The sequence below is a fragment of the Eleutherodactylus coqui genome, chromosome 13 (genome assembly GCF_035609145.1).
Source record: "Eleutherodactylus coqui strain aEleCoq1 chromosome 13, aEleCoq1.hap1, whole genome shotgun sequence".
NCBI classification, from domain to species: Eukaryota; Metazoa; Chordata; class Amphibia; order Anura; family Eleutherodactylidae; genus Eleutherodactylus; species Eleutherodactylus coqui.
This window is the reverse complement of record NC_089849.1, coordinates 92690731-92717873: the sequence shown is the minus strand read 5'-3', so window position 1 is coordinate 92717873 and position 27143 is coordinate 92690731. Positions and strand designations below refer to the sequence as shown.

At 47.1% G+C, this 27143-nt stretch overlaps 1 protein-coding gene across 1 annotated transcript in view; it reads left to right on the top strand.

The window, feature by feature from the left end:
* Positions 1–1623: 1623 nt before the first annotated feature.
* COX10 (cytochrome c oxidase assembly factor heme A:farnesyltransferase COX10) overlaps positions 1624–27143 on the top strand; it is a 109114-nt gene continuing 83594 nt past the window's right edge. Inside the window, exons 1-4 of the mRNA XM_066586338.1 lie at positions 1624–1716; positions 17370–17497; positions 18540–18798; positions 20156–20280. Of these exons, the coding sequence (XP_066442435.1) occupies positions 1710–1716; positions 17370–17497; positions 18540–18798; positions 20156–20280 (519 nt within the window). The 5' untranslated portion in view covers positions 1624–1709. The remainder of the gene's footprint in view (positions 1717–17369; positions 17498–18539; positions 18799–20155; positions 20281–27143) is intronic.

Below are 27143 nucleotides of genomic sequence, written 5' to 3'. Positions count from 1 at the left end.
TCTATATGGCGCTTCCTGTTCTCTTTAGACACTGGATTACCTGGATATACATGTACTGTAATTTTTGTGCTTGATATATTCTGTTCATTCAACATCCATCTTATACAGTAAGACTATTAGGCATCTAATTATGTGGAATGTCCATTCATTCCACTATAAACTATGCATATATCCTGTTCATTCCACGTCTATCTTGCACAGTAAAATGTTTAGGCATCTACTTATGTGGAATACTTGTTCATTCCACTATAAACTACAAAGATATCCTTCTCATTCCATGTCTATTAGGCACAGGAAAATTATTAGGCGCCATATATATGAATTCCATTGTAAACAGGGTGTGTAACTTGTTCATTCCACATCAATTTGGCACAGGAAAATGACTAGGCATCTAATTAGATGGAATATCTGTTCATTCCACCATAAACTAAACCTCCATCCTGTTCATTCCATGTCTATCTTGCACAGAAACATTATTAGGCATATATCTATGTGGAATGTCCATTCATTCCGCTATAAACTACACATATATCCTGTTCATTCAATGTCTATCTCGCACAGGAATTTAATTGGCATCTTCGTGTGTGGAATATCTGTTCATTTCACTATAAACTGCATCTGTATCCTGCTCAGTCCAGGTCTATTAGGCATCTACCTACTTGGAATATATATTCATTCCATTGTAAACAGGGTGTATATCTTGTTCATTCCACATCAATTTGGCACAGGAAATTTACTAAGCATTTAATGACATAGAATATCTGTTCATTCTACCATAAACTACACATCTATCCCGTTCATTCCACGTCTGTCTTGCGCAGAAAGTCATTAGGCGTTTACTTATGTGGAATATCTGTTCATTCAACTATACAAACACATACCCTGTTCATTCCACGCCTATTTGGACAGAAATATTATTAGGCATCTATCTATGTGCAATATATGTTCATTCTATTGTAAACAGTGTGTATAACCTGTTCATTCCACATCAATTTAGCACAGGAAATTTATTAAGCATCTAACTATATGGAATATCTGTTCATTCCAACATAAACTACACATTTATCCTGTTCATTCCATATCTATCTTACACAGAAAATCTATTAAGCATCTATTTATGTGGAATGTCCATTCATTCCACTATAAACTGCACATCTATCCTGTTCATTCACATTTAGCAGCTACCTATGTGGAATGTCCGTTCATTCCACTATAAACTACCCATCTATCCTGCTCATTCCACATTAGGCACAGGAAAATTACTAGGCATTTACTTATGTGGCATTTTCATTCATTCCATTGTGAACAGTGAGTACATTCCGTTCATTCCACGTCTATCTTGCACAGGACATGGTTTAATACATTTCTTTATATTGTCCCTGCTTGCTGATACTATTCATTCCTTTTAGTATGCCCCTCCCCCACTGTGCGAACTACAGACTGCTGGAGATGGAAGCGAGAGCTCTACAACTCCACATAACTAGCGCTGGGACTTGTAGTTCCACAGACATCTAGAGGGCACGGGCCACTCCTCTCCCGACGGGTAACTAGTAGTTACTAACTACTCTACGCAGCGCGCGGCAGGCAGCGAGCCGCACACGTGACCTCCAGGGCTGAAGCGGAGCGGAAGTACGTCACCGGAAGTGTCGGCGTGACGTCAGGGGCAAGATGGCGGCGCGCATGAAGTGAGAGGGCACAGCGGGCGAGAAATGAGAGGTAGGTCTGTGAAGGGTGTCCGGGTGAGAAGGACCCTGTGATGGAGGCTGACGGCCGGCTATGGTGCAGTTGTTCACTGGGGGGGACAATTGCACCTATTAGTTCTGGGAATGGACGTGACGCCCGAACTCCACATGTCAGTCACAGGTGTATGTGGTGTGCTGGTGATGTCATCAGTGCAGGGCAGTGACGTCACACAGCACAAGGAGGTCTGTATGCATGCAGTGAGGATCCCGTATACTGCGGTCCATCAGGGTGTATGGGTGGCCCGCTGCTGGCGGGAGCGGCTGGTGACCCCTGAAGGACGCCACGCTTTTTCTTTTATTCAATTTTTGTTTTCCTCCCCACTTTAAAAACCCCAATCCTAATTAGTGTCCGCTGCTGCCTGAGGGCTGTTTTTTGTGGGACGAGTTGTATCATGTTTAATGGACCGTAAAAACAACTTCTAAGTGAAATGGAAAAAAAACCGTAATTCCGCCATCTTTGGGGTCTTGTTTCCATGGTGTACATATTGCAAAAAAACCCCCAAAAACCGACCTGATAACTTTATTCTATGTGACCTGTTACCGGGTTTCCCAGAAAATAACACCCTGTCCTATATTTATTTTTGCCCCGAAGGAGGCACGGGGTCTTATTTTCCATTACCCAGCAGGCTCGGGCCGCGCTCTCCGGAGCTCCGACGCGCTTCCTGCAGCCCTCGGCCGCCCACAGAGGATCACTTCCTGGTTATGGGATTCATAAGTCCCGCCTCCAGGAAGTGACGGCTCGGATTGGTTGCTCAGTCAATCAATGCAGCGCTGGATGAACCAATGGGATGGCTGTGATTTAGTTCATTGAATGCTGCATTGATTGGCTGAGCAGCGGTGGAAGAACCAATCACAGCTGTCGCTTCCTGCAGGTGGGATTTAAATGCTCCTGTCAGGATTGGTGGCATTTAAAGGGCTGACTACTGCGATCGGTGTGAGCGCTGTCTCTGGTTGTCGGAGTCAGGTATCTGCTGTCCAAGACAGCCGACGCCTGCATTGTATGGAGCGAGGTTAACCCCTGATCGTTCTCCCTACAACCCCGAACCTCCATGGTGTACCTGTACGTCATGGAGTGTTAGGCAAAAACTACTGCCGATCCATCTGCAGGAGCTGATTGGCCAATGCTAGCAGGCTTCACTCCCATTATAATCAATGAGAGCTCATGTGACTGTTATACCTCCAGGTGTGACACCGGGAGCGGACTTAAAAGTGTAATAGCCACCTTAGTTCCCATTGACTTAAACAGAGGTCAAGCCCGCTATGGCACTTCTGCTGCCGTCTGCGCTGGCAACATCTGACAGTGGGGGCAGACGGTCAGGTGGGCACTGGGGAGCCCGAGGATGGATCAGCATTAGTTTTTGCCTGGAAAACCTTTTTAATCCGGAGGGCTGGTCACATGGTATCAAATGGGCATGGTGTAAAGATGCACAATCTCATTAGATTAAGGCCTCGTTCACACAGGTGAAAGCGATAGCACATTGCGGCGGGATCACTGCGTTTTTTTGCAGCGATTTTTGTAACTCTTTTGCCGAGATTTTAGGGAGGGGAGTGTTGAAATATGAGCCCTACCTCGAAAATAAGCCCTAGCTGCAGTACAAAAAAAACCTGGTTCTCAAGCACCGCCGCTCAGCCAATCAGAGCCAGCGCTCGATTAACTAATCACAGCTATTCCATGCGATTGCTGTGATTGGCTGAGCTGCGGAGCTGAAGACCCAATCATAGCCAGCACTTCCTGGAGGCGTGACTTTGAACTTTCAAGGAAGGAAGCGCTGGCTGAAAACTACAAGCAATTCTGTCGGAACTGAAAAGGAGACGCGCGGCGGAGCGGGCAGAGGCTGTTAGGTGATGGCTTTGTTTCTCTACTGATGGTAGGGCCTATTTAAGGGCTTTTACAGTAGAAAGTCTTATCGCACCGCACGAAAACCGCATTTTCATGTGATGCAACTGAAAGGAAGGCCCAACAGGGAAACACAGACGACAAAACAGCGCATATAGCGGCAATGTTCAGCAACCCGCGATTTGTGCTGCAGCCTACAGAACATCACTAATGGGAAGGAACCCATAGGAAAGCATGGGCTGCACATACATGGGACTTGTAGTGCTGTCACATGTGAGAGCGGCCTAAACCTGATGGAAATTGAAGGTTTCAACCAAAACAAGTGTTGGGGGGGGGGGGCAGATGGAGGAAGAGAATTATAGAGAACCTCCAGGAAGTTAGATGTAATGTTTGCAGGAGTCACTTATGTCTTCTCTGTCCGCCAGTGTTCTCCCGTGGTATATTCCCGCAGTTATCAGCCGGCGTCGCAGGCGGACACTTCCCTTCATACCCGTTTTCAGTTGCTCCTATGTCCGGGTGAAATCTTTCACCTTGCTCATCTGATAAGTCACCGCATCTCTCCGGGAAGTAGTTAGACAGTTGTGATAAATGAGACTTGTATGGCTTTAATGGTCGATATACTGTAACTAAATAGTACAATATTGTATATCCTACTGTCATATGAGGTCTATAACTTTATTATCAGCCCGGCAGACCATTTTGCTTGCCTTATTTGGACTCAGCACCCTGACTATAGGGAAGAACACAGATTAATGTACAGGGAAATCTACCCTTGTAACAGTGTAATCGGATGAAAGGTATTTCCATGAAGGAATGTTCCCAGAGAGCTCGTCGGCCGCCCGCTGTCACTGAGTAGATGTGACCGACTATAAGAAGCCAATATGAAGTGGATCTGTCACACGGCCATTCAGTCAACAATTGTTTTCTTCATTGGTAGTTCAACCATCAAGAAAACGCCGCCTCCGGTTTGGCGCTTGTGCTCACTCTGCCGCAGCATGTATCTGGCAGAGGCACGGAACTTATCATCTTAAGAGTTTTGTGAATACATCCAGCTCCACAGACGGAAGACAAATACTTGACTCAGGACCGCATAAAATCCAGAAGAACCGACCCTCCCAAACACAAACGTGTTTCAGACATGAAGCACATCCTTATTCGTTGTAACGTCCTGGGTGCTGTGATGCCCAGAGTTGGGTGACACTACGGCCTCAGCGGGCATTGTAGAGCCAAGAATCGGCTACAGCTGTTGAAGTAGAACGAATTCAGTTCTTCAAACTGCAATGTCCTTTTCCTGCAGAACAAACTGGTAAAGGTAAAGTCCCCTGGTGCAAGCACCGAGTCAGGACTGGCCCATCAGGTGACGTCACATCATGACTCGGCAGACTGTTTTTTTGAGGTGGTTTGCTATTGCCTTCCCCAGTCATCTTTTACCCCTCACCAAGCTGGGTACTCATTTTACCGAACTCGGAAGGATGGAAGGCTGAGTCAACCTTGAGACAGCTACCTGAACCGTGCGGGGGTAGAACCCACAACCTTCAGGTTATGAGCGAGAGCTTTTCTGCTGCCTTAACACTCTGCAAAGTGAGCTCCTAAACTGTTGGGAGTGGGTTTGGGGGTGGGACAACCATGCTGAATTAAAGGGGTTGTCCCGCGCCGAAACGTGTTTTTTTTTTTTTTAACCCCCGCCCCCGTTCGGCGTGAGACAACCCCGATGCAGGGGTTAAAAAAACAAACCGGGTAGTACTTACCCGAATCCCGGCGGTCCGGCGTCTTCATACTCACCTGCTGAAGATGGCCGCCGGGATCCTCTCTCCCTGTGGACCGCAGGGCTTCTGTGCGGTCCATTGCTGATTCCAGCCTCCTGATTGGCTGGAATCGGCACGGGGCGGAGCTACACGGAGCCGGCATTCTGCACGAGCGGCCTCATTGAAGACCGCAGAAGACCCGGACTGCGCAAGCGCGGCTAATTTGGCCATTAGAGGACGAAAATTAGTCGGCACCATGGAAACGAGGACGCCAGCAACGGAGCAGGTAAGTATAAAACTTTTTATAACTTCTGTATGGCTCATAATTAATGCACAATGTACATTACAAAGTGCATTAATATGGCCATACAGAAGTGTATAGACCCACTTGCTGCCGCGGGACAACCCTTTTAAGCTTATTACTGTAAGGTTGCAGGCTATGAGACAACGCGTTCCCCAGAGTATTTCCCTTTCTTCTGTCCTGCTCTGCCTCCATGCTTTAATACTGAAGCAAACTTGTCATCAGTCAGAATTAGCAGCTATTGGCTAACTACTCTGTGGGCTGTATGTAAGAACCAGAGTCGGTTTGGACTTTGAAGGCGTTGGCTCTGTATAAGTTCTCCCTGCGACGGGAGCTCCGTACAGCGTTTCCCCTGTACTATATTCCAGACCTGTGTGAGTATCCGGTCGGGACATGTCTGGAACCTGTTTGAGTTTTGGGACCGCCCTTTTTTCTGGATTTTAATTTGTCCTGAATATAGTGTACCTGTTACCATGTGGCGGTTTCTGGTCAGGGTGCGTGCCCCCGGCTTGTTGTTTGGCTGCCAGGGGCGCGGGTCCCTGGCCGACATGATACTGGTGGCACGCGCGCACCTATGAGTGCAGCTGTTGTGCACGAGCTCCCTTTTGTTGTGTTCTGTTGGGAGTTGGCTGTCTCCCTCTCTCCGCCCCTGGGCGGAGGCTTTTGTTTAAAGGTCGGGCAGAGACTGGCAATTACTGCCAGTTATTGCTTTCCCTCAGTGTGCTAGCTAGTCTGCCTCTGTTGGTCTCCTGCCTCTGACATCTTGTCTGCTATACTTTGCTATTATCTGCCAGGGTTTTCCATCTGCCTCACTTCTGCTTAATATTGTTCGTGTTTGTTATTTAAATCTGCCTTTCTGTCGGTATTCTACCCTTTCCATCCAGGTACACCAGCGTCCCTTTTTCGGGTCCCTATTGAGAGTAGGGACCGCTGCCCAGTTGCCTGCCTGGGGTTAGCCAGGAGTGGAAGCAAGTAGGCAGGGACAGGGATTGTGGGTGAGATCTAGGGCACCCGGGCTGGCGTATCAAGGGTAGTATACCATAACAATACCTGCAGTCTGCGGAGCTGGAGTTTTCTTGTTCAACCATCAACATACTGCTGTCTAAGGGTGTATTTACACTGCAAAGATTGCTCTAAAGATGGCTTTTGAGTGATCATTTTGCATAAACTACTACTTGTACTAATGCTTATTAGTACTAAGTAGCAGCGTGTGATCCGCTGGGAGCTGTAATAAGGGAGCAGACCTCCCGTTGTTTCCTGATTTAGGCCACCTGTCCACAGCAGTGATTTCGCTGGCGCCAAACCGCAGGCGAATCACGCCGGCCGACGCTTCCCATAGCATTGCTATGGAAAGCGCCGGCACCTGTCCATAAGCGGAGAATCATTGCGATTCTGCGAATTGTCCGGATTCTCCGTGGTCAGCCTATCTATTAGTTGGGCTGACCGACGGAGCTTCACCGCGGGATACCGCATCACCCGTGGACAGCCGGCCTTACTTTCCCTTTGTTCTGCCAGTGGGGCTGACAGCTGAGAACAGTTGATACAATGTTATCAGCTGTAATCAGCGTTCCCTGGGCAGAACACAGCATGCGGTCCTGCTCATCAGCTGTTCTGCCGAATGACTGACTGTTTTCGAGATGAACTGAAAACCGTCGTTCGACAGAAAACTGAAAGATGGGCCCATTTACACAACGATTATCGCTCAAAAGATTGCTTTTGAGCGTTAATCATTGTGTCTATATGCCTTAATGAATGGCCACCTTATCAGCGTTCCTTGTTAGTAGCGGTCAGACCCTGAGTAATCCGCTCTGATAGAACACCCTACGGGTGCGGGCAGATGAGCGCATAAACGGCGCGTTTTTGCGACCAAACGTATATACGTGACCATCTGAGGCAATGGTTTCGAATGTATTCGTTCACATGGGCGATTTTACGGCGCGTAAAAACGGCAATTCGAAAAAAAACGGAACATATGCGACCGAAATACGCGCCAACGCATATTCGATCGCCGAAAAGACCATTTGCAAAGTAGGAACAAACGAAAATACGCTTTCTAGCTCTGGTCGTGATCAGTGAAAAACGATCGCTCGGGCGATTATACGTTGCGCTCGTGCGAATGTAAATACGCCTACGCTCGTCTGCCCGCACCCTCAAGCCAATTTTATGTGGCTCTTCACAGGGTTATTTTCTAGGTTAATTACTGGTATGTCCCATTGATTTGTTTTCTGATGAACCCAGGTCTCAGTGGCCGAATGTGTCACTTTATAAGTACGTATCCTGTACTGATTCTAAGTTACATCCTGTATTATACTCCAGAGCTGCACTCACTATTCTGCTGGTGAAGTCACTGTGTACATACATTACTTATCCTGTACTGATCCTGAGTTACATCCTATATTATACTCCAGAGCTGCACTCACTATTCTGCTCGTGGAGTCACTGTGCACATACATTACTTATCCTGTACTGATCCTGAGTTACAATCTGTATTATACCCCAGAGCTACACTCACTATTCTGCTGGTGGAGTCACTGTGTACATACATTACTTATCCTGTACTGCTCCTGAGTTACATCCTGTATTATACTCCAGAGCTGTACTCGCTGTTCTGCTGGTGGAGTCACTGTGTACATACATTACTCATCCTGTACGGATCCTGTACTGTGTTATACTCCAGAGCTGCACTCACTATTCTGCTGGTGGAGTCACTATATACATACATTTCTTATCCTGTACTGATCCTGAGTTACATCCTGTATTATACTCCAGAGCTGCACTCACTATTCTGCTGGTGGAGTCACTGTGTACATATATTACTTATCCTGTACTGATCCTGAGTTACATCCTGTATTATACTCCAGAGCTGCACCCTCTATTCTGCTGGTGGGGTCACTGTGTACATACATTACTTATCCTGTACTGATCCTGAGTTACATCCTGTATTATACTCCAGAGCTGCACTCACTATTCTGCTGGTGGAGTCACTGTATACATACATTTCTTATCCTGTGTTACATCCTGTATTATACTCCAGAGCTGTACTCACTATTCTGCTGGTGGAGTCACTGTGTACATCACTTATCCTGTATTGATCCTGAGTTATATCCTGTAATATCCTCCAGAGCTGTACTCACTATTCTGCTGGTGGAGTCACTGTGTACATACATTACTTATCCTGTATTGATCCTGAGTTATATCCTGTAATATCCTCCAGAGCTGTACTCACTATTCTGCTGGAGGAGTCAATTAGTGTGTGTGTATATCTAAATATCTAAAATTACTTAGCCTATACTGATCCTGGCAGGGGTACCATGATGCTCGGGTTGAAAAGAAAAAAACAAAACATTTTTCCTCTTCCCCACTCCTCTGTAGTACTTTCTGCCCAGAACTGCTGACCTCTAATAGTGTACATAAGGTATTGGTTTTTCTCCAATCCCAGCGGGGTCTGCAGAAAGCACGTGGGGGGCAGTCTCGCCCACGATGTCTGTACGATGCCTGAAGCCTGTGTAGGAGTGGCCGTGCATCCATCCAGCCCCAGCGCAGGAAGCGGCAGGGAAGTTTATCTGGGAAGGTAATTGATTTGAAAAGCAATGACTTACCTCCTGCCCCGGGGGCAGTACAGCGCAGAGCTGCAGCAGGTGCTCGGAGAGGTGCGCAGAGGAATAATGAAGCTTGGAGATTGTTTCGAGTGAGGCAATTCCATCCACACACTGCTGTTTTGGTGGGTGTTGGGGGAGAAAAAGTTATGTCCACATATTGCTTTTTCTGGGAGGTGGGTTTCAGTGATAAACACACGTTGTTTGGGGGGAGACAGCGACCCTGCCCGTTATGGGGGCATCTGAGGTTTGGGCCATCTAAGGCAGCCGGGCACTGTTGGAGCATATGAAAGAAGATGTGGGTGTCTGTGGCAGGCACTTTTGGGGTATCGGAGGCATTGAGGTCATGATCTGTCAGGGGCATCTAAGACACCATTACTACAGCGGCCACCAACAGGCGCACTATTACTAGTGGGGACACATAGGGACACTGTTACTACTGGGTGACACATTCATGCAGGCTGTGGCGGTTACGACCTACACCGACGCAACATTCGCTTTGAGCAACAGACGAACCTCATCCACATACGGCCAGGACGAACGTAAGCTCATGTTCACACCGGGAGAGAGAACGTGCATACACAACACAAACTAATGCTACAGCAGATACACCTGGTGTGCAAACAACCAACAACAGGCAAACGCCAAATCACCTACCAATAATACTAACATACATAAGCAGATGGGACAGCTAATACATATGAGGTATTAGTAATTTGGCCAGAATGCTTTAAGCTCACAACAAGGGTCCTCATGGTTTTGTGAGTCCCTACTCTAACAAGATAACTTAAACCCCATGAGTCCTGCCTACAAGCAGGGTGATCGTCCCAATAGGGACGGCCCCACGCAGGAACCGAGGGGCCTGGCTCACCCTAGATGGTAAGAGGACACCGTTCACATGCACCAACAGATATGAACAGGTCACTGATCTCACCTCTTGTCTGGTCACCTACACAGAACATGTCACTGTTCACACCTACAACAGACAGAAACCCCACTAAGAATTCTCATGCATGCTAATTAACCAATAGCTAGTGCAAATAGCCTCACACCAAGAGGAAAGAGTACCAGATACCAAACTGACTTAGAGGGAACCATGTCAGGCATCACCCACCTGACAACACACAAGACATCAGACATTTGGAGGCTGCACCTGTCGAAGGGAAAGGGGGTCTGCATAAGATGGGGAATACAGGTGTCCAGACCATCCTCAGGGAAGGTGGGAGAAACACTTCAGACTAACATCATGCATAACCAAAGCTCAGCTGGGAATAAGTTGGCATGAATAAATAACTAGCACCCTCTAGTGACAGGGGCAGGTATTTATATGCAGTAGACCAGAGGTGATTGGCTGGCTGGAGAACTCCACACCATCAGCCAGCCAAATCAACCACACCTGGGAACCCAACAGAACTACAAGTCCCAGGAGCACAAACGTGACACTGGGTCTATTGAGAGGGAGCGCTATCACTATAGGGGCCACTGGAATAATGGAAGTAAAATTATACGTTGTGATACGCTGCACGCCAAGCTGTGCCCGCTGACTACACCCCCTTTTTCTGTACGGGTGCCCCACTGTAAAACAATTTTTTCCCAGAGGTGCCCCAAAACTGAAAAGGTTGGCAAACGCTGGTCTATGTAAACGAAGTTAATGTTATATGTGGACTTGTACTAATTGGCATTGGGCTCACGGGCATTAACCCCTTACAACATAGCTGAGATCCCATAATGCAGTGTGCTCTGCTTCAGGGGTTTACATCACATTACATACATGTACTTTTTGAAGACCCTGAAGCAGCAGGGGGTGTGCATCGCATGCAGTTTAATTCACAGAACCGTGACTGTAGATCAGCAACAGAAAACGGAATATCAGAAGGAGACGTTCCCTTTTATATAGTCACGTCCCATCCGGCAAACAAGGGGTGGCAGAAAGTGAGAGTACCTAATAAAAGGTCTCCGCGCCAAGACTCGGGTAGGATGGAAACTCTTAGGAGTCTTGTACTTTTCCAGGGATGGATGACTAAAGGCCCCGTGGATAATCCGCTCGCCCCGTAAAACTGCAAACATTCTTCGTACGACTCCAAGCAGGGAGAATATTCCTGTGAGATGCTAACGTACCGCCGTCATAAATGCCGGGTTTATAGCGGCCGGTTTACCAGCGACACTCGTCCTTTATGATGTGAGAGCTGCCGCTGCAGGAACGGGGGGGAAGGGGCGCAGGGGGGTCCGTGAAAGTGAAGGGTTGTAAGTTTTAAAGTAACTAATGGTGATTCTGTGACTAATCGCCTCTTACCCGCTGGGGGCTGATCTCGTAAGCGGGCGCCGGCGCTGGGGGGCACAGAACACACACTGGTTCTTGCACTACAAAACAATGAGGCACAAACACCTGAGGGTGACGGCTTTAATGCAAAGAGAGGAGAAACTGTTTCTGTAGGTGCGGTGTATTTTTAACCCCTTCCTGACATTTGCCGTACTTGTACAGTGGATACTGGGTGTCATTGTGTAGAGAGCTCTCGGGATCCGAGCCCGCGCTACACGTGAGGATATGTCGCCCGCCTTTTATAGCCGAGACGTGAGCGCAACATTTGGGATTAAACGCCGTCTGTCGCTCCAGCTTTAGGGTCTGTTCAGGGTTTCCGTCTCTCTACTCCGTTTTTGGAAGAAACAAAGAGAAATAAAACCGATCCGTTTTTTTTTATTTAATCCCATTTTATTTCAACGGGGTTTAGAGAAAAAACAACGGGAAGACTCCCGAAGCGTCAGGTTTCCGACTTTTGTTTGGGATGGGGGGTGTTGGATAGAAAAATAATGCTGCAAACTGCGCTATTCTCCCATCCAAAAAGTGGAAACGGAAGGGAAGCAAACTGAAGCCTTTACTTTTGCTTTCCATCTTTTTTAGAAGTTGCTTTGAAAATGTATTTGCCATGGCAACTAGAGGCCTAATGATGGCCTCCATATCTTTTATCTACAGACGCCTATTAGACTCTACCAGAGGCAGGGTTTAAAGGGATGGCATATTTCACTGCAGTACAGGAGTATTGCAGTATATTATATGAATGATCAAAGTAAAGAAAGTACAAGTCCCCTAGTGGCAGTAAGGGTTCATTCACACGGGAGCATGCAATTTTGGTCCATAAAATAAACAATGGACCGTTTTCACTGCGTGCATGTTATATGTGTTTTCGCTGCATGTCTGTTTTTTTTGGACATCCACCACATGGCAATCGTGTGTTTTGTGTTTTTCACGTGCACAAAAAAAAAAATCAAAAAGGCCCAAGTGATGTACGTTTTCCTACAACCCACAGAAAACTGGGGGCACAAAACATCTGCAGCGACCATGGATGCGAATGTGTGCGTTCGCTGTATTTTGTCACCCGTCCATAGACTTTAACGGGGATATTTGGTCTGTGAGTGCAGATGAGAACAGGACATGCAACATCGGTCCATGTAGAAGGAAAAAAGTCTCGTCTGATCCATCAATGTAATGTAGTGGGTCTGTAGGCCGACCGTATTCGGTAAAGACTGATTACAGATAGAACATGCGCCTGTGTGAATAAGCCCCAAGATAACGAGTGAGAAAAGGTGGTTAAAGAACAATGGATCCCCTCATGTTCACGACGACCCAAACAAAGAAGGGGTTACATTATTCTCACATCGAGACGCTAAAGGCCCATTTAGACACGATTATTGCTCAATAGCAATATCAGGCATTCACAGCTGGATACAGCTGATACTATTGTTTCAGCTGTATCCCGCTCCCTGATAACAGGGGAGCTCTGTTCTCCATACCTGGCACGGAGGGCTCAGCTGTATAACAGCCGGGCGCTCCGTGCAGAAAACAGTTGGATGCAGAAAACAAGTGAGACACCCCTCTAGTCTTCTGCATCCTCCGCTCCGAGCGCCGGTCTGTATAACAGCCGGGAGCTCCATGCAGAAAACATCTGGATGCAGAAGACAAGCGGGGACACCTGGCTTGTCCTCTGCATCCATCCGCTCACAGTGCATGGTGATTAATCATCTTGCGCTGAATGCACACAACGACTATCGCTCAAAAGATGTCTTTTGAGCGATAATCGTTGTGTCTAAATGGGCCTTAAAAAGTTTTTAAAATACGGGGTCAAAATTGACTGATCCTGCGTATCCCACCTCACAAAAAAATGGGAAGTGATCAAAAATGTGTATAAACCACAAAATAGTGCCAACAGTAACAGCAGCGAGTCCTGAAGCCCCTATGAAGTGTAGCCAGCGGAATAATAAACATATTACGGCTCCGCGAATGAGTTGACTTTTACTAACTTTATTTAGATTTTCTACTGTGCAAAAGTTTTAAAACTCATAAAAAGAAGTTTATACAGCGTGTTATTAAAGCAGGGCGCAAAAAACAGCGGTGGACAGCCCCCCCCCCAATACATTTATACAGTAGATGTACCCCAAAATGATGCCATTAAAAAAATTGGTGATTGGACCCCTCATTAAGGGGATCTAGCTGGGGCCGTGTTATCGGGGGGTCTCTTGGCAGGGCAGCCACAGGTTGGTCCCCTAAGATCAGACCTCTGCTGGGTGCATTAGTGTTGTGCATTGGTTATTCTGCCCGTCTTACCCGCGGCCGGAGTCGCCCTGGGGGGCTTCCCAAGCTCATTACATGATATTCGGCATTAATCTTTCCAGTGAGGTCACCCCCCCAGTATAACGGCTTCTATGTACCAGCGCAGTCGTTGCTCATTTCCTCGCCGTTCCTATAAACAGGGACTTCAGGCCCCCAGAACGACTCCGCAGCTGGAAAGCTGTGCTGCTTGTTTAATGCAGCCTAACGACCACATGGAAGCGCTCGCTTGACGGGATTTATATTAATTACCCTTCAGTCGGTGACAAAAGAGGTGTAACTGGAAGGAGCGCGAGGGATCGCTGGGTTTTCTCGTATCGCTCTGCTGTATACAAGTCTTCCATGGAAAAACCCTACGTTTTTCCAAGGAGGTTTTCAGCCGTCTCTCCTTGGTAGCGGAAGCTTTCCTCCGAGATGTCAGACAGTCTCTTCATACTAAAGATACCCCTAAGGCTCCTTCACACGGACCATCACGATTTTTTCCGCAGAAAAATCGCGTCATTTTCCCCGCAATATTCGATCGCCAGCGCTGCTTTTTCTCGTGTAAACATTACTGCTGATCGTGATTTTTCTCGTGCGATTTTGCTGCAATTTTTTAGCGCAAAAGTCGATAGGACTTTCTATTGTTAAAAACGCATCGCACAAATATCGCAAGTTCGTGCTTTAAGCAATAAGGTCAATAAGGAAACATGGAAAATAAAAAATCGCACGGCGCAGAAAGAAAGGACAAGCTGTGATTTTTTTTTTTCGCGAGTGAAACCATTAAAAATCATTGGCTTCATAATTCTGCATAAATTGTGCAAATTTTCTCACCAGTGTGAAGGTGCCCTAACTTTTTAGGCTGGGTTCACACAGGGCGGAAATCCCGCGGAATGTCTGCAGCGTAGAGGCAGCTTCAAAGCAGCGCGGGTTTGAAGCTGGTTGTCCGCCTGTATTCCACTGCAGGAACCTCTCCCCATAGAGAGCGGAAACGGCGATACAATTGACATGCCGCAGATTTGAACTCCGCACTCGCGGCGCGTTCTATCTTTGTGCGTGCTCTCGCATTGCACCACCCATTGTTCTCAATGGGGCCGGCAGCAGCAGGGCCCTGCGTGCTAGGTGCGACTGATGTGATTGGAAACAATGGGAGAAACTCTGCCATCCTCCACCACGGCTGTCAGCCGTGTCAGAGGATCGCTACTTCCCCGAAGTGATGCAGGGGGTGTTTGGACATGAAAACTCCTCAGCGCAATATGGTGGCGGGATTCACGACCACATATCGCGTTCGCCAATGTGAAGTTAGCCCAAAAGAGCTGAAGAGGACCACCAGCAGGTCATGTTTTCCTCAATATCGAACAGCTGATGTAATTATTGCCCGCAGTGTTCTCTATAGGATATCCTTAAATCGTGACCTGCTGGCGGTAATGAGGACTGGAGTTCAAGGGGTTTTCCAGGGAAATACTATTGATGACCTATCAATAGTATCAGGATAGGTCATCAATAGTTGATCAGCCGGGGACTGTCGTTTGGGACCCCGACCAATCAGGTGAGCGGGTCCATGTTGTCAGCGCCGCAATTTGCCTAAAATTTAGTTATTCAGCTGAAAAATCCTTTTAAAGTCCTGGCTATTAGAGGTCCTTTACTCCTTTTACCTTGCTGCCCCACTGCCTGTTGTCTCTAGTAACAGAGATGCCGAGTTGGATATTAGGAGGTGTAGGTGGCTGCTGTCTCATGTTGCTTATAGAAATCAATAGAGAGGAGTAGGACAGAGACTCACACAGACGTGGTTGCATCTAGTAAGTGTTTAGGGCCTCACAGCTCCACTGCCTAATACTGCTGTGTAATGTCCTCCATGCTGCTGTTATTTCTGAGGGTGTGTTGCAGAGAGATCGCCTAATATGTGTGCAGTATATAGAGACATCGTAACAGCTAGTCTTCACTCACCGGTTAGGGAAAGACTAAGAGTTGGATGTAGAGCCTGCAGAGGGAAAAACTGGTAAAAAATGCAGGATAGAAATCCCGTAACGGCCCCTTCTTTCTCCCCCTCTTTGCTCATTACACCGACGTCCAGCTTATTTTGAAAAGTCACCTGAAAGTTTTGTTACACTTTAAAGAACTGTCTGGTTTAGAAAATACATTTATCAATTCACAATTAGTCCATTACCTCAAATTTCCTGAGTCCCCCGTTCAGTTTCCCAACTCTTAGCCATAGTGGAAAATCAGTACCAAGAGCCTCACTGGAGGGCCTTGTATTTCAGGGACAGCCCATTGAGTTTAATGACAGATGTGTAATACTTTATTCCCCCTGTGGTGGCGCTGTGTGTGGATTAAACACTTGTTGTCAGATTCCTGCTGATCACTGAGATCCCAGCAGCAGAGCACCCTGCGGTCTGATAATTGGGCAGGGACCTAAAACAAAAAGGGATTGTCCAAAGTGAAGAACTGCTTCTTAACAGACAATTCAACAGCTGTCCATGTCCGACGCTCATAGCCTTCATGCTCCTGATACTTGGTGTTCCGTAGAGTTTGAGTATATATTGACAATACATCATCAGGTTCCTTCTTTCTTTCCTGCAAGGCTCTGATAGATGTATATTTGGGACCGGCGTACCAGTCTTCTCCTTTGTTTGGTTTTACAAGGGATGCCACTATTATAGATGTTTGCACACCTCCGCTGATCTCTGAGGCACCATTTTTGCTAATTGAAAACCACCTGACTGTCTCCTGTGTGCCTTTGTCGCTAATGGAAGGATTTGTACTATACTTCCACTAAGCATTTCACTAATTAAAGTTCCTACGTTGGCGCCATCCAGATAAAGAATAGGTCCCATTATTTCCCCGTGCAGCGGCTGCCTTTGGGTCTCAGATCCCTGCAACCTGCAGTATAGACTTTCAGAAGGAGCTGTTACATGAATCCTCAACCATTAGGCCCTTTCCAATCCAGTGTTGAACCTCGTCTGACATTGAGATTTCCCTGCATAGCTCCCATGTGGAGCGAAGTTCCACAGAGGTTTCTAACACAATGCAGAGGATAGAGGGGTCCATCATGGGAGTGCTCATGCAATATGAATCGGCTTGTGTGAAGGCCAGTGGAATAAGTGCCTACCATCTGATTGTGACTTGTCATATGACTGTTATTGAGCCGTGTAAAAGGGCCCCTATAGTGCTCGGAGCATCACTTTTCTCATACAGATCTCTGAATTCCCTGTATTGATACCCTGGTAGTTACATCACAACATTCTTACTGCCTACAGCCACCACTAGAGGGAGCCCATGAGCTTACTGTATACAGTTATATTACTAGTAGTGGCTGCAGGTAGCCAGAGTGTTATGGAACTATGTACAAAGTCACAATGACGTTTTTTGAGCCAAACACCAGAGTGAATCCAAAAGGAGTGAAATGTGTAAATGAAGCGCTTCTACTTTTCTCTTGTATCGACTCCTGTGTTTGTAAGAAAACCTTGTACATCACTGGACGCACTTTGTGTGACTGTCGATAATAATGGCTGCATCATCCATATGTAAGAAGTCTTGACTATACCTTCTCTCCTCATTCCCTCCAGGTGTAACAGGAATGTGTTTAGCACAGATTCACAGGACCGTCATCGTTTCACCAGCAGCATGCCGCCTGCTGCCAACCTACCGGAGAAGAAGCCACCGATGGCTGATGTTCCACCCGGCTAAACGTAAGGTTGGTACGCTTACGCAATGCTCTTTAGATCTGCTCTTTAGATCTCCTTCTAGTGTGACATCAGTCACTAACAGAGCTGATCAGGGTCTGCTAGGACCCTGCCTCTCTGCTGTGACAGAGGGCACCCAATGGTCATGTGATCACTGCTCACATAGCAGAGCAAACACTTCCGCTTTCACTTTCTAGTACATAGCGCTCATTAAGCGTTACGTAGCCTGGAAAGGAGAAAGCAGAAGCGGTTAAAAACTGCTTCTCCCTTCTCCTACGGGTCCTTGGCTGTGTCTGACAGCCAAGGCCCCGACCTGCTCCTGCTTGGTTGCAGCAGCAGAGGCTTTAATGCTGTACCGTACTTCTACTAATAGCTTGTAAAAAAAAAAAAGTTTTATGTAATTTTTTTTTCTTTTTTTTTTTTACAATACTAGACCAGGAATTGGAGCTCTAGAATTTGATTTGAATATTCCTGGTGCATTCTGGGAAGAGTTGCATGACAATTGCTGGGTCTAGCTGCTCCGAGGGCGTCTTCAGATTTCTCGCCTGATGGCATGCAAATTTCTACACTTGGGCCCGGCTCACACAATGCATGTATAACGTGCATGAGCTGGCAGTGAGCAGGCATATCGGCGGATGGCAGCACGCTGTCATCGCAGTCCTCCTGGTTTCTTATTTTAATTTTTATTTCTTGCTGTCACTTACCAATGTTGCGTATAAACGCCGCCCATATACAATATAATTGCGTACGTGCAGCGTTTATTACGCGCCCATAGAAAACGCCAAATGAGAAGCGTCTCATGTAAAAGGGGCATTTCGTGGACGTTCTCTGTAAGCTGGCGCCCCTGGAGGTCCTCACTTATCATTGCTGGCTGGAGACTTCGTTCCTCTCCATGACTCGGAAGTATCTGATCCAGCACTATGGGTTTGCAGCGGTTCTGTAACATGCGGGTGACATTTGTATTCCCAGTTTTTAGGGTTTTCACCCATCACCAAGACTATGAGGTCTGGAGGCCACACCATATTTTAGACTTTGACCCCTTGTGTTTTTCAGTACGTGACGCAGCAGGGGATTTTGTGCCAGAGAGCAAAGCCGAAAGAAGATCTGGGTGATTCTGTGCATCAAGAGGTGAAGTCTGTGTCCGCCGTACTGCCGATCAGAGACCCATCCAACGGTCTCCAGGCTCAAGAAGTGCAGGGAGCCGACCAAAGCGCCGATCCGCCCAAAGGGGAGAAGGGCTGGAAGGAAATGAAGGTCGACATGTCCACATTACCTGAAATATTAGCTCGGCTGTCCAAAATCAAACTGTCAGGTAAGTGCTGAGGTCTCCATCCGGCTTCTATATAAAATGATGTGTCCGCTCCGCTACATGGGAAGGGGGAGATGTAAAAGTTAGGAGCTAAATTGTCATTAAGACCCAAATCTTAAATGAAAAGAGCAAATATGAAAAATTGTGCCGGCGTCCATAGGCTTTTAATTACTGTCCCGCCATGTAATACATGGACAGGCTGAGTAGTCAGAGAGTCCTTGGCTCATAGTGGGTGACCCTGAGCTGTTTGCTGATAACCGTACAAAAGGGATCTAAGATTCATACGTGCCTATGAGCAGAGATGACCGACCTGTAGACGATCTGTCCTACAGAGGTACAGGATGAGCCCAGTATTGGGATTCTGTACAACGCAGATCTAGAATACGGCTTGCAGTAGGAGCCTTTAAGAGGTTTGCCACTTTTATGTTTTTTTAAAGATCTGCTGGAAATGACGTGAAGAGACACTAATATCCTCATGTCTTCACACCAGCACCAATGGCCGCTGATGGAGCCGCATGGGATCAGGCCCGTCCATCACCAGCCTCCATTGCCTAACACAGTACTGAGCATACACTAGTCTGCCATTGTGTGCAACGTCTTATTCATTGGAGGCCGCTGATGGACGGGCCTGGTCATCAGCGGTCAACTTTAGGGTACGTAGGCATGAAAATATCAGTAAGTGACCCTACATAGTTTCTAGCTCATCTTTAACCCTTTGCAATCCAATTTTGTATTTAGCGTTTCCTAGGGGGGTTTCTCTTTCTGCTATCATACAATGGCGCCATCTGCTGGCTAGAGCCAGTACTGCAGTATGGAACATGCTGGAGAGGCCCACGACAACAGAGCAACTTCACTCCATTTTTACAAATGGGCATGCGACCTGCAAATGACTCCTAAGGGCTTCTTCACGCGAGTGTGTTTGCACCATGTAGCATGCAAGCAATTTTTGCACATGATACGCAGTGAATGGAACCCACTGATTTGAATGGATTCATTAACATGAGCAAATTTGTTTCATGCAATTTGTGATCTCGTGAAAAAATACGTGGCATATCCAGTCCTGGTCCGTAATATGCACTGAAATCAATGGGCTGTGTAAATCCGCAAAAAAACTGCACATAGGCTGCGCATTTCATGCGTTCTTTTTTTTGTCTGCGCACACAACCACAGACGTGAGCGGGTAAAATACACGAGCGTGTAAACTGGGCATAGCAAGTTGATAGAGAGGGAGCAAAGACCCTTCCCGTCAGACCTACAACCCATAAGGAAGGGGGAGGAGGCAATTACATTGATAGATATGGGCCGTTGTACCCAGGTAGTGCGTTGGGCAGATTCTGTAACTCTACCCTTGGTTTCGCAGCTTTGGTGGTGATCACAGCTTCTGCTGGCTATGCCATGGCTCCTGTGCCCTTTGACCTGAGCTGCTTCCTGTTGGCCTCCGTTGGCACGGCATTGGCCTCTTGCGCTGCCAATTCCATCAATCAGGTAAGTGCGCCTGTGTTATATACAGGGGATCCACAGGGAAACGTACGTGGGGGCAAAAGGGGTCTTTCCAGCATTACACGAGGGTACGAGAGTGTGTGGCCAATGCTTGTTCCAACTGAAGGAAATCCAGTTAAGGCCGGGGTCACACGAGCGTATCTGCCTGCGGTCTGCGCATGGGCACCGCATACATATATACTTGCCGCCAATCCCCATACACTATCTTGGTGTGTATGCGTAATTTGCGCCTTGTTTTGTTTTTTTGCATGTGCAGCACAATAAAGGTCAATGGGATATAACTGTTGTGTATTACGCGCTCAAAGACTGCACAAGTAATGCGCAGTGAGCATAGAGTCGTGTACGCCGCGGCCTAAGCTCCTGTCTACGCTGAGCAGTTAATCAGTGGAACGAGCGATCGAGTTGTTTGCTTTCAAACGAGGTCCGTTTACACGTGCAGAAAAATCACTTACATTTTTTGTCATTTTTTTTGTTTTCTCGTCAATCCGTTGTTGGTCAGGACAGTCTGGGATAATAACTGAATAATCATCTTTTACACGTAGCGATTGGCAAATGGCGAACGCTGATCTTTATACCTGTATAGAATGAATGATAAGCCAACGAATTATCATTCATCGTTGGTCAGTGTTCATTTTCATGCGATTAAACAATTATTTCCATGTAAAAGGGCCTTTAGCTGGTGAATATGTGCGCCAGAGTGACTGACCAAGGCTAATCATGCGGTATGAGGGTTATATCTTATGGGCATTTCTGCCATACAAGGACAGCAATACTAGTGATGTGATGGCATGCCAGCGCAGGGAGTCATGTGCCATCTTTGTAGACCAGTGCCCGCAGCTTTACACGATTGATACAAGATGGCAGCCGATCCATTAAGGGCCGACCGTGGTCCAGCTTGCAAAAAAAGGAGTAAAAATGGTAATTGCAGCTTTTCTTTCCTACTTTGCGACTCAGTTGTAGTACATCCAGTTCATTAGCCTACGACCGACCGCAGATACGGCAGAGCCCGCAAGTCTTCCCCAGCATTCAAGCAAACAAATGATGGATAAGTAAAGGAGTTTACCCCCCCCCCCCCCCCCCCTCACTCATCTTGAAGAAGGATGTCTTCTGTCCCCGAAGCCCCCTCCCCGGCACATGGAGGGGTTCGGGACGTTATGCGGTGAGTCTCTGATTGCCAGAATCAAAGCATTGAGACGGGTCTTTTGAAGACGAGCCGACTGTCAGGTTCTCTTATCTAAGATCAGCAGATAAGTCTGGAGAGGGATCATATAGAGAGCTGGAGTGGGGAAGCCATCTCTGCCAAATACACCTCTGATGTTTGGGAGAGCTGTCCTATTAATGGGCTCCCCACCAGACACCAGCGGGAGTTATACGGTACTCGGGGAGGGACTACCATGTGACTGGTACTGGCCTCACACATCCCTGCCATGAGGACCACCTCTCCAGACCTCCACACCTCAGCCAAAGAACTACATCTATGGAGCTACACACCAGTAAGGTGCTTCTAAAGGCCCATTTAGACACAACGATTATCGCTCAAAATTCGCTTAAAAGCCCTCTTTTGGGTTATAATCGTTGTGTCTAACTGCACTAACATTGTGCAGTTTTCGTTAAGCCGTTGCTCATCGTGCTGAAAGACAACGATGAGCCTTATCAGGGATTCACAGCGGGATACAGCTGATACTATTATTTCCGCTGTATCCCGCTCCCTGATGACAGGCTGGGTATGAAGAAGAGAGCGGTCCAGCTGCGTTCTCCATACCGCGCACGGAGCGCTCGGCTGTATAACAGCTGGGCCCTCGGAGCAGAGAACAGCTTGATACAAAAGACAAGCGGGGACACTACGCTCCCCACCATGTGAAAGCCCCAGAGATGCGAGGTGTGAAAACTGCCTCGCATCACTTTGGGGATGCAGGGATCCTCCGGCGCGGCTGTCACAGCTGTGGAAGAGGATCGCGGAGTTCTCCAGTTGCTTTCAATCCGGCCGGGCTGCGTTGATAACAATGAGGCAGCGATGCTCCATCTCACAGCCAGAGCGAACATGCTACAATTCGTTTCTTCACATTGCATCACCGTGCCATGCGGGAAAGCATCGCTTATGTGTCTGCTGACCCTGTTCGAAGGAATAGGGTTCATGTTTATGCGCCTCGCAACACTCAAATCTCGTGCGATTTTCTTGGCCACGTGAAGCCCACCTTAGCCACGTAGCGATAACTGTTCGCCCAAGTAAACGATGTCGCAGTTCGCTCGGGCGGTTAGTTTAAACACAAAGGTAAATCCTTTACTTCTTTAGTATGGTTTAGTCCGCTGTAGCGGAGAACGACGGAGCGATCGCTGTTTAAGCCCATCGATTAGCGAACGAGCCAGCGATGCTTGCATGAAATGAATGAGAAACGAACAAATCCTTGTTCATCGTTCAATCGTTGGCCGCGTTTACACTGAGCAATATTAATCCAGTGGGTTTGGGCCATTTTTTTTCCCCAAAACAGCGCCACCCCTGTCCACATTTATTTCAATGGAACTGAGCTGCAATACCAGACATAATCTCTGGACAGGTGTGGCGCTGTTTTCAGAAGAAAATGGCCATCTTTTTCCAAATGTGGACAACCCCAAAATTCGGAGAGTCTGCCATTCCCAGGACCAGCATACATCCTTCTACATTTACTACTATCTTTGCTCAGTAGAGAAGGACAATTTATTGTTCTCTGTTGTCAGCCACCTTTTAAAGGGGATGTCCCATAAGGATAACACCTGTCCACATGCAAGGGAAATTTTTAGCTGGCGACAAATTTCCCAACAAGATCGCAGCGGCAGCTCCCATGATAGTAAGCGTTATTGTGGCGTTGCGCCGGTTTGCTCGCTGGTCAGACTGTAAACGGGGAACCTTTATGGGTAAATGGGAAATATGAGGCCGTTTGCAGTATCATAAATAATAAGGTTGGATCAGGAGTGGCCATTGTTCCCGGTGACAATGGCAGATAAGCGGCCGGGGGTCCTGCTGCTCGCGGGGTCAGAGGTCGGCCCCCAAGCCAGCTGATTTCTTCTATTCCCCATACATAATTAGGGCTTGTAGAGCCTGGCACTGCGCGGATCTTCCTGCCCTCCGTTGCTGCGGACAGACGTGGGATGCAGGCACTTCTGTTTTCCGCCTTTCATTACGGAGAGGCCTATAATCTGTGGCAAGACTAGCAGTTAATGGAGGGCCGGAGGTTAGTGCGGCCGTTGCGTCACGGGGGGCAATGTGATTTGTGACAGGTTGTTAAGCAGAAATCGCCGCCGTTGGAGCGACGCACTGACAGGCCGGATAGGAACCAGCAGGTCACTTTCTGCTTGATCACACGGGGTGTGTAATGTCAGCCGGTTCTAACATAACTCATACGATTCAGAATATCATTAGCTCCCAAGTTCTTGCAGAGATGCAGGACAAACGGCAGCTTGGCTCCATCCGCGTGCTGTCTGCGGTTCGGAAACCGGTTTTGCCAAAAGTGTCTTTTTTTTCCCCTAAGATTTCTCCCACCCCCTATTTTATAATATCCCATTGCATAGTCCCATAATACCTTGCTGTGATACCTGGAAACCCCAGTTGTATCTTACATTTTATCGATCCGTGGGTCATTGGCAGCCATCTTGAATCCTGTGACTCGTTACAGACTGAAATATTCTTCACTCCTGCGTATGGAGGGGCTACCGTCATTATTTTTGGCATTCTAGTATAGAAAAGAGGGGTTAAATAGTTAACAGACGGCTTCTATTAAACCTACTGTGTTCATTCAAACAATGGCGCAAGCACATAAGTTGACATTATACACATACACAGCACTGCTGCATGCATATTGTACAAGCGTGCAACATACACAACTCTGCTACATACACACACAGCTCATACAGCTCTGCCACACACACACACTTCATCTGCAGTTGGCATGTTAAACGCTGATTGAGGCCTCATGCCTATGGGCATAAGTGTAGTGTGGAATCCGCGCGTGACACCCGCACGTGTGATCCGCAGATCCATCAGCCCGTAGACAATCATTGGGCATCCGCAGGTAATTAAATACCCTCGGATATCATTTTTCCAGATCTGCAGATTGCACGCGCATGAAAAAAAAAAATCGCATGGACCACTTCCATTGAAGTCAATAGAAGCCATCCGATCCACGGCACGTCCACAGCTTACACTGCGGACGTGCCGCGGATCCCACGGTAAAGCAGGAAACTGCCCAAATCCACATTGGAGAAGATGGAGAGACCCACATAGCCATGCAAAGGATCCAGACAGGTAAGCAGTGTCCTCTTGACATGGGTAGGGTGGGATCCCGCTGCAGGCTCTGACCTGCGGAATCCGACCTGCCCGTGGACATGAGGCCTAATAGTAAATCCCCACATATGTGTATAGTTATGCATGACCCCCTCTAGCTGCTCCAGCTCACTTGGTGTGTACAGAGGAGGTCCTGCACCCCAGGGAGATATAAAGGGGATCTCCAGTGTTTTCTGCTGGAGGGGGATCAGGCCGGGAGAGGGCTAACTGTATGGTATGTATGGCTGCAGAGTTCTCCCGGTGATCGATCAGTGCACTGACGGATCATTGAAGCAGCGGTCAGGGGTCTCTGGATCTGTCAGACCCCCCTGCCTCTGAACGATAAGGTGCACAAGCTTTTCAGGAAGATTGTATCTCACAGAAAACTGCATCTTGCAGTCAGAAAAAGCGGTAACTCCAATAAAACTCCAGAGAGAGAAAAAGTAATTGTCAGGAAACTACAGCCACAGAGTGAGGGGAATGAGGCTGAGTTAGAGGGTTCCCGGAGATTGACTTTAGGGGACATTGCAGAATATGTTGTAATGTCCGGAGTATAGTCCCTAATGCTAGCATGTGAGGACTGTATCCAATATCACCGTACAGACCTCCAGCATTAGGCTTATCTTAAATAAGGCAAAATTACATATAATCTCTCCTAAGAGTTCCAGGTATTATTGATTGTGAACAGGGATATATTCTTGTGGGACATTGAAAAGCTTCAGTTATCAACCCCTTTTCTTCTCTTGGCCCCCGTATATCACAGACAGATGGGCCTAGACTCGGACTATGCACAGTCATTGTCCAGCATTGTGAGGCTGTTGGTTATTTTTCATATACACCGCAGTACCCCGCAGCTCCTACACAGAAACAGACCTGGTTTTCTTATACCTTCTGGTACAGAGACATCGTTCCTCGGTGAGAATCTTGTATCTCGCTGTCCTATTTTAAGCTGCGTTCAAGTCACCACAAAAAGAGAAATAAATGTAGACTAAATTTAAAGCGTCGTTAATCTGTCATCACCCCGGTATTTCTGCGATATTTGGCTTGTACACAGTCTGCTTTTATCTTCTGTCTATGTCATAGTCTCAAGTACTTTCCTCAGAATTTATAGAACGCCTGAAGAAATGTACTGAGGGATATCTGTTAATACTGGTAACCCTGCAAAACCCGGCATTCACTGTGAATTACTCCAGAATTGTCACATTCTGTCACTTAGGGGTTATCAGTACTCTGCTTAAAGGGATCCCCTCGCCGGGTTCGTGCTGCCCAAACCACGGACCGCATGCACCCGGGGCAGGTACGCTCATGACTTCCATGTTTGTTTTATCCTGCCGCGGTTCAAAATAAATACACCGTGAAGTTTGAGCTCCGAGTCACAGAGGTGGGCCGCAGCGGCCTCTCCCCACCCACGTGACCGCTCTGTCCCTAAACAGAAAAGGGGAGAGAGTTGTCAGTCTTCATGATGTGGGTGGTGGAGCCAGAGCGGCCCACCTCCGTGACTCAGAGCTCAGACTTCATGGTGTGTTTATTCTGAAACCTAGTAAAGACCCTTTTATGATTGTTTGAATGATTAGCGAAAAGAATCATTCAAACAAGCTAAAAGGAACGATAGTCGTTCATTCTAAATGCAGCCAACGATCGAACGACGAAAGACTAATCACTTTCATATCTGAAAGGGCCAATAGTGTTTTTGCCTGTATAACCAGGCTGCCGGAGCAAACTCAATCATAGGTGGCTCGGTCAAACGGAAAATCATCTGGTTAAAGGAACACTTACATAGCATGTTAGGCTGAAAAAAGACACATATCCGTCCAGTTCAGCCTTTTACCCCTCTAGTGTTGATCCAAAAGAAGACCTAAAATCCCAATGACGTAGAAGCCAATTTTCCCTATTAAAGGGGAAAAACATTCCTTCCTGACTCCAGTCTGGAAATCAGAATAATCCCCAAATCACAGACCCTTCTGAAGTAATGGGTGATTTAACATGTAATATTGTAACGCTCAAGAAGGCGTCCAGTCCCCTCTTGAATTCTTATATCAAATTTGCCATCACCCCGTCCTCAGGCAGAGAATTCCATAGTCTCGCTGCTCTTACAGTAAAGAAACCCCTTCTGTGTCAATGTAGAAACCTTCTTTCCTCTAGACAAGGGGGCGCCCTATTGTCACAATCCTGGGTATAAATAGATGAGGCAAGAGCTCTCTGTATTGTCCCCTGATATAATTATAAATAGCTATTAGGTCGCCCCCTCATCAGGCTTTTTTCTAAACTAAATACTATAATACTGCCGCCTGTGTACAAGAATATACCTACTATAATACTGCCCCCTATGTACAAGAATATAACTACTATAATACTGCCTCCTATGTACAAGAATATAACTACTATAATACTGCCCCCTATGTACAAGAATATACCTACTATAATACTGCCCCCTATGCACAGGAACATAACTGCTATAATACTGCCCCTATGTACAAGAATATAACTACTATAATACTGCCTCCTATGTACAAGAATGTAACTACTATAATACTGCCCCCTATGTACAAGA